Below are 14,903 nucleotides of genomic sequence, written 5' to 3'. Positions count from 1 at the left end.
ACAGTAATGATAATACTTGGCTTTGGTATTTTTACAGTGGGGCTTGGATAGGTTTTTTCCCCCCTCCCCTCTTCAGGAAGAAATAGACATAACTGTTTTTTGTGACTAGATACCAGTTTGAAGTAATTTTGTTCTTGTTTTGTTTTACATGTCCATTTTTCCTCTTTTGACCATTTTCTTTATTTATAAGGTGTGTACCTTCTCTAAGACCAACTTTTACATTGAGCCCTCTTGTTTTGTTTGATAAGAAATTTTTCTTTTTTTAAAATTTTTCTTTTTAAACAACTGCATAGATCTAATTCTTTTGCATTTTCAGATCTTAAAAATACATATCTTCTGAAAATATTCATCATCCCCCTTTCTTTGGCCTCTCTTTTTAGTCTTTTCTTCTGTCTCCTATCTTCTTCTTAGGCCATGTTTGCCAGCTACGTCCCTGAAATCATAGAGTTAATAGGAAACCGCAAGAAATATGGTGGTTCCTATAGTGCGGTTAGTGGAAGAAAGTAAGTATCCCAAGAGGCTCTGCTGCCTCTGCTGCAGTAGAACACTCTCTGCATGCCATTTTTCTTTTTTTTTTTTTTTTGTGTTTTTGTTTCATGCATGTAGGCAATGTTTGCTCGCTACGTGCCAGAAATTGCTGCTCTCATCCTTAATCGGAAGAAATACGGCGGAACTTTTAACTCAACCCGAGGCAGAAAGTAAGTCCAAAAAGACCAGGTGTGGTTGTGGGACTCTAAAGAGCCCCTGAAGGTGGTAACAGCTGACTCAGCTGACTCACAGCTTGCAAGGCTGTGCTCTTTGACATCGGATGTTACCACTGGAGAGTTGTCACACTATAACTTGAGACCTGGGCTGTGCTATGGTACAAGTCACAACATTTTGTCCCTTCTTCAAGAGAACCTGGATTCCACTCAGAGCACACTGACACAGCTTGTAAAAAGTGCTGCTATTACATATGCAGTTAACTTCTGCAGCAAGGATGAATTGTCACTTCACCATTTTGGGCATCAGAATATCGTGTGGTTTGTCTCTTAACTAAGTGACAATGATAATTGGCATGATTTTCAGACAACTTGGTTCTTCAGAAAACCTTGTTTTATTGGATGAAAAATAGGAGATAAATATTTACCAGTTTGTTCATTTGGACTGACTATGTAAGAAGTCTAAGAGCCCTGTTTCTCAATGTTCACCAACAGATTCAGGTCTCATACAACTTTTTTTGACCTTCCATGGATATTGCAAACTCTCATGAGTTTAGAATCTGTGACCAGGGATTTTAAAGCAATTCTCTTCCCTGTATCACATTAAGCGTATCTGAAGAAGAGCAGACAGTAACCTTAATATCAAAACAATATGGTAAAAAACCAAACCTACTATTTTTACCTGGTGGCAAAGGTTAAATTTTATTGGACCACATTACTTCATTACATTTCTATTGAAAGCCTGCTTGTTTTTTTAACCAAGTTAAAGCTAGCTCTTTCTGGCATTCCCAGCTCCGGGATGTGCTGGGATAAAGCCTTTACTGAGCTAGCTGTCCTTGTCAATGTGGAGAGATACAGCACAATATCACCTTTAGTGTTGCCATCCTTCATTTCATTGCATACCATCGTGACATCCACTAGTAGAGTATATTTGCCCTAAAAGTCTAGTCATATAGAGAGTCCTTTTCATATGATATAAATAAAGTACTACAGGAAATTTATCTAATGAATTGTCCTTCTTACTTTTGGAAGATAATTTTTACTTTGTTCCTTTCAAATCATCACCCATGCCACATTTTGTTGAAGTGGATTATGGATTTATTGCTCCTCTCTGTGTAGCAGAAAGATTGTAAACGTCCCACAGAGCTAATTCTAGAGCACTTTTTTGTATCACTGTTTAGATAAATCAAGGTTTTAAAATTAGATGTGACTATACTATTTTTTGTTCAATAATACTCAAGCAATTAGATAGTAAACTTCAAATATGTGCATTTATTGAGATACCCTCAAATGTCTTAGGTAAACTGTAAACACTGATGTTGGAAACTTTCATCGGTTACCTAGACAAACTAAATACCTTGATTTATTTCTGGGAATGAGTAGTATTGTTAATTTCCCAAAATATTTGTCACAGAGGCCAGAACAGTTTCATATTTATATTCATACTTGTTTTCTCAAAGAGAAGTTTTTCAAACTCAGAATGTATCCCTCTGTTTTCAAAGCTCTAAAGGAGTTATAGCAGAGGGGAATATGGTTAAAAACCTGTTTTGCACACAGGGTTTGTTCCTCCTCTTCTACATTGTCACTAGTACCCAGCGTTGCTCAGATGTCTCTAAATTTGGACCTGATCTTCAGTCAGAACCCCACATCCTGAAAAGCTCAACTTCAGATTACAGGCTTCTGCTAGCTTTGGGGCGTGCTTAATTTTATTTTTTCACTTTTTTTTTGGTCTTTCTTTGTATGCACTGTCTGTCTGTTTTTATCTCACTTTGTCAGTGCTTTCTCTGCTGATCTCTGCTGCTCATATAATTTGTTGCTTGAAACTCATCTCTGTCATCAGCGTAAAAACTGTTCAATTTACTTTGTGCATTGTTTTCTGGTTCAATTATTAATTACTGAGTAGTTTAAAGATGTCCTTTGGTCATGTGGGTCTTTCATCAGAGAATCTAAGCTTGAGAACTGCACGGTAAAAAGCCATTAGGACCCCTTGTTTGATGTTGCTTTTGCAGTCAGTAGAACAAGATTGATGAAATGTTATGTTTGGCCAAAATTGAAGTTTTCATTTGGAATTCAGTGTTGAGAGAATGGATTGTCAGAACCAATAAGTTTTCCTTTGCCTGGGATATGGGCATGTGGTAGTAATTAGCGGTATAAGGTCTTTAGTTGAGCAACCAAGCATAGATTCTGGCAGCAAAAATAATGAGAAACTACAGTTGTTCTATTTCTAATGTCAGAAAGTTTCCAGATTAAATACATTTCCAATATGAAAACATCTGAATTTTGGTGAAAGATATAGTTGCAGCCCTTGAAACAGAAAATGTGTGTACTTTTTAACTCTGTACAAAATAGATAAATACATGGAATCTGCTTTGTTACATCTATATATATGTTTATACATTATTGTGGTTTAACCCCAGCTAGCAGCCATGCCAGGAAACAGCATAACATGTTGCCTCCTAAACCTAGTGTGTGTAATAACATGATTATTAAACATTTAGGTCAGAAATTAAAACCAATATATGATTATGTATGTTTTGAATTTTACACTAAATGACTTAAATAGTACAGAGAGCCTTGCTATGGAATTGTAACTATAAAGGAGCTAGAATGTAGGCATAAAAATTATTGGTATAAACTTCACTAATTAAAGAAGAGAAATAACAAACACATCAAATTTGAGCTTACGTTTCATTTTGCTTTTCAGCCAATAAAGTCCTCAGAGGATCGTAAACTGTACAGGATTCATTTTGCATAATAAAGAACCTTATTTTTGTTTTAGATGAGACCCATACATAGAAACTTTGCAAATAAACGTAGTTTGTAGACAGTTATCACTGGTCAAACTTACTGGATAATAGGTTCATTTAGTTGTGAAAGTCCTCAGGGAATTTTTTAGATTTTAAATTGAGTTATAATTTCTGCTTTATAATATTATTGTAAGGAGACTTCTAAGAAACAAGAATGTCTTTATAGTCTTTCATTGAAGTTTCATCTTCAGCTATTAAATGAACAGCAGTACTTACTGCTGCATTTATATCAAAATACCTATACCAGTATATCTACAAAATTTATTCTGTATTTACTAATTTACTTTTCAATCAAGATTGTTCTTGTTCCATTTCTGTATTTGTGTGTGTATACAATCAGACTGGATTTTAACACTGTGAAATATTTTCCAGTTGAAGATATTAATTCATTGTAAATCAGCATGCACAAAGCTCTAGAAAGCATATGGAAAGAACATTTGTAAACTGATGAACTCAGCCTGGATAATTTACTGATTTTTTCAGTCTTTACATTGAATTAATGACTTCTAATTCCATGGACTAAATTATTTTGTCTTTTTTATGCAATCCTGCTATCCAATCTGATGCAAAGTCTTTATGAGGGCAGAAAGCAGAACACAGCTTTGCATGAGTAGGTGTGGCAGAGAGAGCACTGACCTGGCTGAGCAGGGAGGTTGGGCTAGAGGAGCCACTGTGGTCCCTTCCAACCTGACCCATTCTGTGGCTCTGGATATGTTTATATAAACTGCTTGCTTTGTCACCATTGTACAGGTTTATGCTAGACTTCATTACAGATTTAAAAGATGTAAAAATAAGTTATCCAGAGGCATTATTGTAGTTAATATGCAAGATTAAAAATGCATTTTAATGAAATCCCAGTCCTTTACTGTAAAAGGTATTAGAACCTCCTGTTTCTCTTCTCTCATGATCTGCTCTGTTTCCCAGACATTTCTACAGATTTCTTAAATTTACAAGCCATAAATTACCAAATCATCAACATATCAACAGGAATAATCATCTGTTAGAAATTCCTTCCAGAAGGAAACATGGGATTCAATAACTAAACTTCACAGAAGAAAATAAAAACTGTAGACAGATAGATATGGTAAACAGAAAGACAAACAGATAATTTGACAGGTCATATTGAACTCATTAGACATTTGAATTTCATTACAAATTAGAAAAAAGAAAAGTTTAGGCTTAACCAAAGGAAAGGTCCATTTACTGCAGTAATGAGAGGCATAGCTCCAAAGAAAGTGACATTAAATTCTTATATTAAATAATTTGATGCAATATGCAAGATATTATTTTTTCAGTGGGATGAGAATGTAATAGGAGAATGTGACATGGATTACATTATGATCCCAGGGGTGTCTCTATTTCCCATCTGCTAGCCGTTCTTCTAATCCCACTTTTTCAAATGAAATTTTACTTAGTGATAAAGAAAATCTGATGAGTGTTAAATAGACTGACAGATAGAAGAAATAGGAGAAACTTCTTTTTTTCAATTTTGTGTGCATATTAAACTATATCCATTCTTTTGAAAGAAAGAAGGGAAATGTGGGAAGTGACATATAAGAACATTATGACTTTAAAATGTGCATTTGAGGTCTCATACCACATTCCATTCCTGCAATAACAGCGCTTCTTTTATATTTCCAATTGAAGTTTTTAAAGTTCATTTTCTCTGCTTAAACTTTGAAAAAACCCTCTTGGATTTGGCACCACATAGCAGTAGACGCTGTTCAAATTTTGACTCAAGAAAGACTGAATCTGGTTTATACATCTGCTGATCTACCATATTCTACAAACTGTACAGTATGGCATTCCAGGCTGCGTAATGTGAGACGGCAGAAGTGATGAATTGTTCAGCAAATTTTAGAGACTTCTTGCTTTCACTCAGGTTCTGTTGCAGAAAATTACTCGTGACATTTTGGGATGATTTTTGTGGAAAGAAATGCACTGGCTCTGCTCATGGATGAAATGCTCAAAAATATGAAGATCCTTTCCTAACTCCTGCATTGCTTACAAAGGATTTAATTATTTTTTGACTCATTGAGCACTTAAAAAACATGTAAGGTGATTTGAAAATGAGTAGTAATGGGAGAAAACAATGTATTTAATAGAAACTACTTTCAGTTGAATTCAGAAGTAAAACAGGATGGCTTGTACGTGAGATATCTGCCACACAAAATGTTACAAAAACGAAATCCAGGGTTTGGAGGGATTAGAACAGTCCGTTGAGGTCTGTTTGCAAGTGAGATGCTAATGCTGGAGGTGTAGATTGCCCCTGCATTTGACTGTAAGCTTTCCAGTATGGGCTCCCTGTGCATGCTATTCCGCAGTTTTTTTCTTCTGTTTATAGTAAACTGCTCACTTTTGTCTTCTGGTGATAAGTGTGTGTTGTGCCTTAATGTTGTAGTATTTTTCATAAAAGCAGAAATACTCTAAATAATATTACCATTCAGACTGAATGAAAGTATGAATATTCATTTTAAGCTGTAGTGGAAGTCCCCACTAATCCAGATCCTGGAAGAAACAAATCACTGTACTTTCATTTTATTATGGCTGGTTTGGAGGTGTGCATCAAACAAAGAATATTAACTTTTAAATTGGTTTATAGAGAAACATCGCAAAATTCCTTAGGTCATGATCATAAAAATGCAAGATAAATTAATCTAGCTGTAGCTGAGCAAAGTTTAAATAAACAAAGCAGGCCAGAGTGAGTCATGGAGGATAGCATGCCATTGCAAGCAGACTTGGATGAAAGCTCTAATGTGTAGTTTAAACAAAGAAGTGTGCTATTTATCCTGGATTAAAGGAGCTGAAATGCACTCTTGTATTGGTCACAACGTGACTTAATATTTACATCAGAAGAAATTTCAAATGCCTGGCATTAACAATTTTGTATTTGTATTAATCTGATGTAGGGTCCAGTAGGGCTCCAGTGATTTGTACTGTGCCCCACATACTGAATGGAGCTTTCTGAGTTCTTCCTGGTGTTACCTGATCCCTTTTTCTTTATTCTTGAATTAAGGGAGAATCCAAAGGCATGGAACCTGGTTGAAAGAACAGATATTTTCTGTCAGAATTAAGCACAGCAGCTGCACAAATACACCCTGGTTCCTAAATAGCTGACAGTTGAACCTATCAGGTCCAATTTACAGAAATTCAAGGTACCTGAGATATGTTTTCACGTACTTCAATTACATCTCCTCTGACAGTATGGCCTTATGCTTGTGCACTTTTAATGCTGACACATATTCTAGTTTCTGCAGCACTTCCTAGTAACTACAACACTTTTTGGATTTTAAATCCTTCAGGAATAAAGAGAATAATAAAATCCACTTTTGGACAAAAGTGGATTTTTGCAGGAGAAAAAAATGTTAAACTTGCTTGACAGTCAGTTTGCTATATCCTTTAATATATTCTGCTTGTCTCCTTTTAACTAGGAGATTTATAGAGCCTGATGGGAGAATCAGATTGAGAAATTAGATTACTGTTTAATAATTTTTTTACGGTACACATTGGCTTTGTAAGAGATGATTAGAGGACTATCATGTTTGGACTCAAGTCTTCTGTGAAAAAGAAAGGGAAACACTTCAGATTGTGGATGCAGAGCACTTACTACTCTAACAGAATTAATCTGAGAGGGCAGTTTATGTCGAAATAAGAGAAAGACACAGAAGCACACACATGACGTTTTGAGGTGAATTATCAGAATCCTGAGTAATGTTTGGTAAATCATGAAAAGCACAACCATCTAGAAATGTACTGTAAACTGGTATGTTTAAGAATGCATATCACTAACAGATAGACAAGCAGAAGACATATACAGTGTCTGTTGACATTTATTGACTTTTTTTTAGTAAGAAAACATGACTGACATCCATCATTTCTTTGAACAAAACCTGCTAGACTTTACAAGCTGCTGCCTGCTTCAACCAGAGCAGCCTGCTGCTGGTATATAAAGAGTTTAGATGGTCAGTAAATGAAGGAATGAGCAGAATGCTAAGCAGAAATACCATGAAAAGATCTGAGCATATGTATTTGATATAAATATCATAATTTTATAGAGGCATCTAGAGCAATATGCACCCCACTTCCTTTAGATACTTGACAAGTGAACACCAAGTATGAATCCTGAACAGAATTTTGTATTTATTATTGTTGATTTATTAAAACAGACTAGTTGGAGTGAGTCTTTTCAAGTTCTTTATACTTATTCCAATAAAATGGATGTTTCTTGCAAAATAAACAGGCAAAAAATTTGCCTTTTGTATTGTGTCCTGTGAAGGAAGAACCATGCAAAGATCCTTTTTAAAGAATTCCATTCAGAGTGGATCTGTTTTCATTTACAGTGCTATTTACATGGTTTAAATGTATGTTCTCAATTATCTCGTGCCAAAAATCTAGATGTTTTAACTTTTGCTCATTTCATTGTTTTCCTTACTGAAACAGTTCGTCTCTGTAGTAGCTTTGGATTTTCTGCCTCCATTTTTGTTTACTTTATAAGAAGCTGGAGGATTTTTAGTAAATGGATCATTATGTCAATACTAGGATGGGAAAAATTAGTTACCATAGAGCATTCCAATTATGTAGAATCAGAGTTGGAATCAACTGTGTACATCTGTGCCAATTTTTCATATTTGAAATATTTTCACATTTTTTCATATTTCTCAAATTCATTTTGAGAATGTTAAATATATATGGGAGAGGATGGATTAGCCTATCTTTGTTAGAATATGGCTCCTGATAAGCTTTTGATTCTTTGTAAAAAGTTTATTTTGCAGCCTCACGATCATACAGTATGGATTCCCATTGGAATATTAAACCAGTTTCATATCTGATATGTGTACCAATGACAACTACTACTTAACAAAAATCTTAGGCCTCCTAAATACCTGTCATCAATAAAAATGTCTAAATTCTTAAGTCATGTTTTTCAATATGGCAAGGGAATTTATAGATTTTGTTTATGAAGAGTAAAAAAAAGAAATAATAATAATGTACTAGTTCTGAGGTTTTTCAGAAAGAAAAGCTTAATGCAGAAGTTAGATACTTCTGTTGACCAAATGAACTTAATTCTGTGTCTTTCTACTAACCAACTCTTTTGCAGAAAACAAAAGACATCCACTATGTTGGCTTTACTTTCTCAGTGCATGAAAAAAAATGGGTGTTTAAAAAAAATTTAAAAGTGAATACAATGGTTACTAAAACAAACAGAGGAAGTTATAAATCTTCAAATCATATACAGGACAGATTGGAACATTATAAGTTCCAATATAAACTCTTCAAGTTTTCTTAAATAATATACCTAATAACTCTCTATGGGCGAGTAGGAAATCTGTTTTCAATTTCTTTTACTTCTAAGCAAAAATATGACTTATGTTAAAGGAGGGGTTTTTTTGGTGGGAGTTTTCAACCAAAAATTAATGCAAGTATCTTATCAGAAAATATTCTTTGAATCCAGGAGGTTTTGTTGCAGTCACTGTTCAGGACTTTGCCATGCACTGTATAAGAATAGCAAAGAAGAGAAGAATAGATTGTGTCCAGCTCCAAATCAGAGTATAAAAGCAAATCACAGTGCAGATGCCTTTTAACACTCCAAAAACAATTAGTCCTGATACCCAAATGCAAGAGTTTTTGGCAGCCAAATGTTTTATTTTTCCTGGAGCAGATTGCTGTGAGTCCCCTACTCAGTGAGTGTTGTAACAGGATTGTACCAAATGCATCTGCTTTTAGCAGGAGCTTTTTGTAGCAAATAACCTCTGGAGGTATCTGAGGCCATGAATTACCTTGTGATCTTTTGATACTCTGGTTATTTCTTTTGCTATACAATATTTTGGGTTGCACAGCCATACTTTTAAAATGTGAACTCTAATTAATGACAGAAAAGAACCCATATTAAGTGAAATCTGCCAGGGAGGTAATAACTTTTCTCCATAGGAATGCAGTGTATCAGAAGAGCATTCAGAAAGAGACCCAGCTAAAGCTAAAAGCACAGGATCTGTACAAAGAACCTCCCCTACAATCAGGAATTATTTCTGCTATCAAAAGCTATAAGCTATCCAGATGGAAAGTTCAATTTCTTAATTAGTAATAGATGGAGACATTTGAAGAAAATAATACCCATAGTTTAAAATCAGTCATCTTGGAAAACATGCACAGACAGTATAAGGAAGACAAATTATTATTTTTAGCTGCTATTTATAATTTCCCTGGGACTTGGTGGGTTTTTGATGCTATATGAGTTTATAGCCAGGAAAAGTCTGGAACACCACCAGACAGAAAGAACTTGCCTATATGTTAGTGTAATGTAGTGTACCAAACAGTCTGTTCAGAATTCACATCAAGTAAACTACTAAGGTTTTAAATATCTCTTCAGAATCTGAAGTTTCCTGAGGTTTTCCATTGCTGCTTTATGTGTAACAATGCACTAAGTCATACCTGTACACCTCTGGCAGCTCAGGCAAGTGACCAGCAGGGAGGCAGGGGCAGAGTCCTGCTGGTGGGGGCAGTGTAGGCGTGGTTCTCCCCTGTACTCAGCATGCTGCAAGCTCTGCCAGGCTGCAAAGCTCCCAGAGCAAACTCCAGAGCACCCCTTGGCCAAAGGAGAAAGAGCTGACCTGATATATTTTATGTCTTGTTTTCTGATACTGTGCTTACCATCTCACAAAATGGAAAAGCTTTAACTTGTGTTTTTTTGGTTTTTGTGTTTGCAGTCCAAGGACATTTATTGCACCTAAAACTTATGTTTAAAAAAAAAGGCAAAGCAGAAACTATGCCTAGCAAGTTTAGCAATAAACATTCATATATCAAGTCCTATGTTAAATACAAACTAGCATGGCCAGAGTCTCTTGTAAACTTCTACTTCTTGCCTGTTAAATCAAATTAAACGTTTGAAATTTTAGATTGTCGCTATTTCTAAAATTGCATTTGAGTCCTGGTGATGTCTGAATACTCATGTAAAAGGAGTTATCATATTTCAAAATAAATGTTTAACACACTCGGCTCTGCCAAAAAAGTGATAATAGTAAGCAATGACTTCTTGTTGTAAAGTACTCTTTCTCTAGGATTTATGGTAGGAAAAAGATTTCTTGCCACTTATGGCCTGTAATTGGAAAGCTTTGCACTACCTTCCTTGGCATAAAAGTTTGCTTCAAGTATGGAAAAATATTGAATCATTTTAGGGACATTTGCTGTCATAACCCAAAAACTTAAAGAGTAAATCTCATTAGAGGAGTTAAAAATATTGAGTAAGATGTGTAAAATGAGGAAATATGGTTTTGAAAGGGTCTGGTTAATACAATGCATAAACATAAATATATAACTGATCCTACTTATTGTTGAATGTGTAATACAACCTGGGCAAATGGCTTTACAGGTGACAGTGTGTACATGGATGTATTTGCAGTTGCAAAAAACCTTTTTTAATTTGTATTTTTCTTCTCTGACTTTGTGGAATAGGATCTAGAGAAACATGAAGGAGACTAATGCTCTTTTTTCTCAATAAGTTATTTCTATCTCTGCTTGCTTGCTTATTTTGCCTTCTTTGGAAGATTAACTCTGATTTTTCTGTAACAGGCACATAGTTGTCTGTGGTCACATAACACTTGAAAGTGTGTCGAACTTCCTGAAGGACTTCCTGCACAAGGATAGGGATGATGTCAATGTAGAAATCGTCTTTCTGCATAAGTGAGTAATCTTTCCACATTGGTCTTATCATCTCTTACCAAAACTCGTAAGGTTAAGCTGCATCTTCTGGGAAGACAGAGAATATTTAAAGCTCCAAATAACCATAAGATTAATATTTGCATTTATGTTTATTAAAAATATGGCTTGAGAAAAAGGTTTTTTTTCCCTGCATTTTCCATTACCCCCTAGTAAGTATATTTGTTTCAAGCGGACAGACTTCAGACCCGGTTGTGTTGTCTGTGATGTACATAGCTAAATGCATAGTTGAAGAGGGGATCAGGTTATGAAATAAAAAATATTGAAATGGAAATAAAATGCATCCGAGATTTTTTTTAGTGGTATATATTCCTAGGGAAACTGCCAAAAATAATTATATCAGTAAGACTAATGAAAAACACTGTATGTTGTACAAACGTTTGTATGTATTTACAATATGAAAAATGTAGATGCAGTTTCATTTTTAATATAGCAGATACTTTACAAATGTATTGACAGTAGAAATGAAATTCTATTCATGGTGATAATCAGTACTGCACTTTATTCCATTTTATACACATACCTACACACACATATAATCTTGCCTTTTTCTTATGTGGAATTTGGAAAGGTGTCTTAATGAGTTTGATGTTTCTTTCATGCTCTACACGATGTGTAAGTTAATAATAGTTTAGTAGCTAATACAATTCCAAATAGCCATGCCTGGGGAGGAACTGCTAGAAAAAGCCACATGATAGGAGACAGTATCTTTTCTGTTCTGTAATGGCATCTGTTTAGAAGAGTTGCAACTTATAAATGTTATTTTTTTTTTTGCATTCAACAATGCATTTTGCACTTGTCAAAGCAAATGATTAGGAAATTAAGGGTATAATTTGTGATGATTTAACAGTGAAAGCTGAAAACTAAGCATCAGTAGTACTTCCACAATTTTTCATCTAGTCCTTTGAATTTGAACTAGAGATGACATCCTAAAGTAACTACCTCATTTTTTTTATTTCCTCTCCATGTAACAACTAGTGACTGTGAGGGGAAATCAGGGATCAAGATTTCCACAGCGAAAATGTGTAGTGATAGGAATCAGGAAACTGCACTTTCATTTAAAATGAGTTTAGCACCTTGCTGCTTGTTCGTGCCTGTAGCTATTAAATTCCTTCTGTTTTAATGAGTGGCACCAGAAAACATATTTACAAGGTTGGTGCCATGTTATGTAATTGACTGTAATAAATTTAATTTTTCTTTTGTTTCTGGCAAAATAAAATGAGACAGAAAGTCATGGCATCATTATGTTTGTTTTAATTGTAGCTCATAGAGGCCTCAGAGTCCCTGTCTGGTTTCTTTTTCTGATTTTAGAGATCTTGCATTGGGCTGTTTTATTCAACACAGTCAGCTGTTGTGGGAATGGTAGGGACATGCAGAGGATGGTTGTGGTACTACATAATTTCTGGGTGGAACACTGGGAGAGAAGGTTTTCAAATGCTTGCACCCATATTTCTGGATTCACATCCCTTGAAAATGTACGAGCAGTGAATGTGGAGAGTAGCACAAGGTGGGCCAGGAGCACTGCAGATACAAGTAAGGCAGTGAAAGCAATGTAGTGTTCATCTTTTGAGTAAGGAATACTGTTTCCCTGCCATAGAAAAAGCATCAGCTGAAGTCTGAATATCTAAAACAAATAAATAGGTGGGTTTGTAAATGCAGAAAATGGAGCAGTTATGGAATTTGACCTCTCATTTGCTCTTGTGTTCTTCTTCTTCTTTCCACTGCAGTATCTCCCCTAACCTTGAGCTGGAAGCTCTTTTTAAACGACACTTCACTCAGGTGGAATTTTATCAGGGTTCAGTCCTTAATCCCCATGACCTGGCGAGAGTGAAGGTAACAGCTCTGTTGTTCTGTTCTGCTAATTGACCTTTTTCCAAGTACTCCTTGCATTATTTGGGAAAAAAACCAAACACTAAAGCCCTTCTTCATATAACCACAAAAGAATGTTTTTCCGTTTCTATTATTTTAAGTATCTATACTGGTAAACCTTTTTTCCCCATATCTTTAAATCTTCAAAGCTACAGCAACAGTGACTTAAGATACATTGTCTGCCATTCCATTGAACACTTCATGAATTTTTCATTGATGTTTCATTCAAAAGTGTATTTTACATTAATGTTTGATATAGCAAGATATTGTCTTACAGTAATTGCTTAAAGTGCTGTTGTCTTAACTTCTCAGAACAATTTAAAAGTATTTTTTCGCCCTCCAAACCCTTTTTCTGTTGTCTAGAATCCAGAAAGAAAAATGCAAGTTAAGATTTTTGGTAAATAAACTTAGATAGTTTTACTTATTTAGATATTTATTTTCTAGAATTTCTAAATGGTAAATTATTTCATTCTCTTAAAGCATGAAGCTTTAAAAAAAAGAAAATTAAAGAAAAATCAGGTTGTCAGATACATAATTTACTTTTTAATTTCTTTTTCTTTTTCTTTGCAATGGAATGTAACTGGCTGCTTAAGTCAAGAATATTTTATTAGTACTGTGTAATTTACACTTTCTGGAACACTAATCATGTCTTTTGTCCATTTTGACTGCAGAAATTGCTTAAGATTTTGTAGGCTAATGCACACTGTTTCAGTTCATCAGAGCATGTCCTAATTATGATCATAAAATCATGTGTTCATGTATTTTGTGTTCTGTATTCCACCCTTCTTTGTGTTGATATTTGGTTGTATACACTGGTAAATACTTTTGTCATCTGCTTTGAGTTCTGTAAAGCTCAGGTTTGTGTGAATCTAGAGGTCCTGTAGATAGATCAGCTGTCCTCCTCTTGCTTTCTAAATCCAGTGCTCAGATTCTAAATCACTTCAGCCACCTCTTCCTGTCTTGAATAGGAAGGTACTTAAATTCCCAAACAAAGCTGCAGGACTTGTGGGAGCACTGTACTGATGCAACAGGAACTTCTGATGGATTTAAAAGTCTAAATTCCAGTATCTCGTTACAAAAGATTAACGTTACCACCTTTGTGGCTCAGCTGATACAGAGTAAGAGTTGTCAGTGGAGCTGCTGACCTGCTCTGGTCATCATAAGCAAGTTTCAAGAAATTCTCTGTGTGCACGAGAATGGTCATAATCACTGTCATGAACTCATGTTAGCCTAGAAACATTTTTGATTAGCAATATTGAGAACTGGCACTCACACTCATGCAGCCAGTGCTGGATTCCCTGATAGTTTATGAGAAAGGAAGAGCTGAAAAGAGATGTTGCTTTATATGTTTCCTTTTTCTTTGGTGTCTCAGATAGAGTCAGCAGATGCGTGCCTAATCCTTGCCAATAAATACTGCGCTGACCCAGATGCTGAAGATGCCTCCAATATTATGAGGTAAACTCTGCAGTTTTTAATAGCTTTTTGGTCCTTAACTCTGATTAGCTAAAATTTTATATCTGATCTGTTGCACTCAAAGAACACTAGGATTTTTTTTTTTTGAGGACAAAGTAAAACATCCTCACCAAAGTCCAGAGGTGAGAATACCTTAAATTCCTACCTCCACTGTTTCATCTGTCTGCTTTAATGTGTCAGAAGAGACACTTGGAGGAGAGGCTTTGACACTCTTAGTCATTTTGCAGGAGCTAGGGTTTGAGTATTTCTAGCTGAAACCAGAGAGGAAGGGAATGCAGTCAGGTTGTTGCAACAATACATGCATGAGTGCATGCACTGCAGGGCTGTGTCAACGATGGGG

General features: G+C 35.2%; 1 protein-coding gene across 14 annotated transcripts in view; it reads left to right on the top strand.

Moving 5' to 3' along the window:
- The window catches only part of KCNMA1 (potassium calcium-activated channel subfamily M alpha 1), a 410,464-nt gene that overhangs the window by 258,196 nt on the left and 137,365 nt on the right, over window positions 1-14,903 (top strand). For all 14 annotated transcript variants that reach the window (XM_031062173.1, XM_031062129.1, XM_031062158.1 and 11 more), the window contains exons 9-12: window positions 412-503; window positions 11,075-11,185; window positions 12,949-13,054; window positions 14,463-14,545. In XM_031062173.1, coding sequence (XP_030918033.1) covers window positions 412-503; window positions 11,075-11,185; window positions 12,949-13,054; window positions 14,463-14,545 — 392 coding nt within the window. The remainder of the gene's footprint in view (window positions 1-411; window positions 504-11,074; window positions 11,186-12,948; window positions 13,055-14,462; window positions 14,546-14,903) is intronic.

The sequence above is a fragment of the Geospiza fortis genome, unplaced genomic scaffold (assembly GCF_000277835.1).
Source record: "Geospiza fortis unplaced genomic scaffold, GeoFor_1.0 scaffold130, whole genome shotgun sequence".
NCBI classification, from domain to species: Eukaryota; Metazoa; Chordata; class Aves; order Passeriformes; family Thraupidae; genus Geospiza; species Geospiza fortis.
Note: the sequence above shows the minus strand (reverse complement) of the source record. Positions and strands in the feature narration are given on the sequence as shown.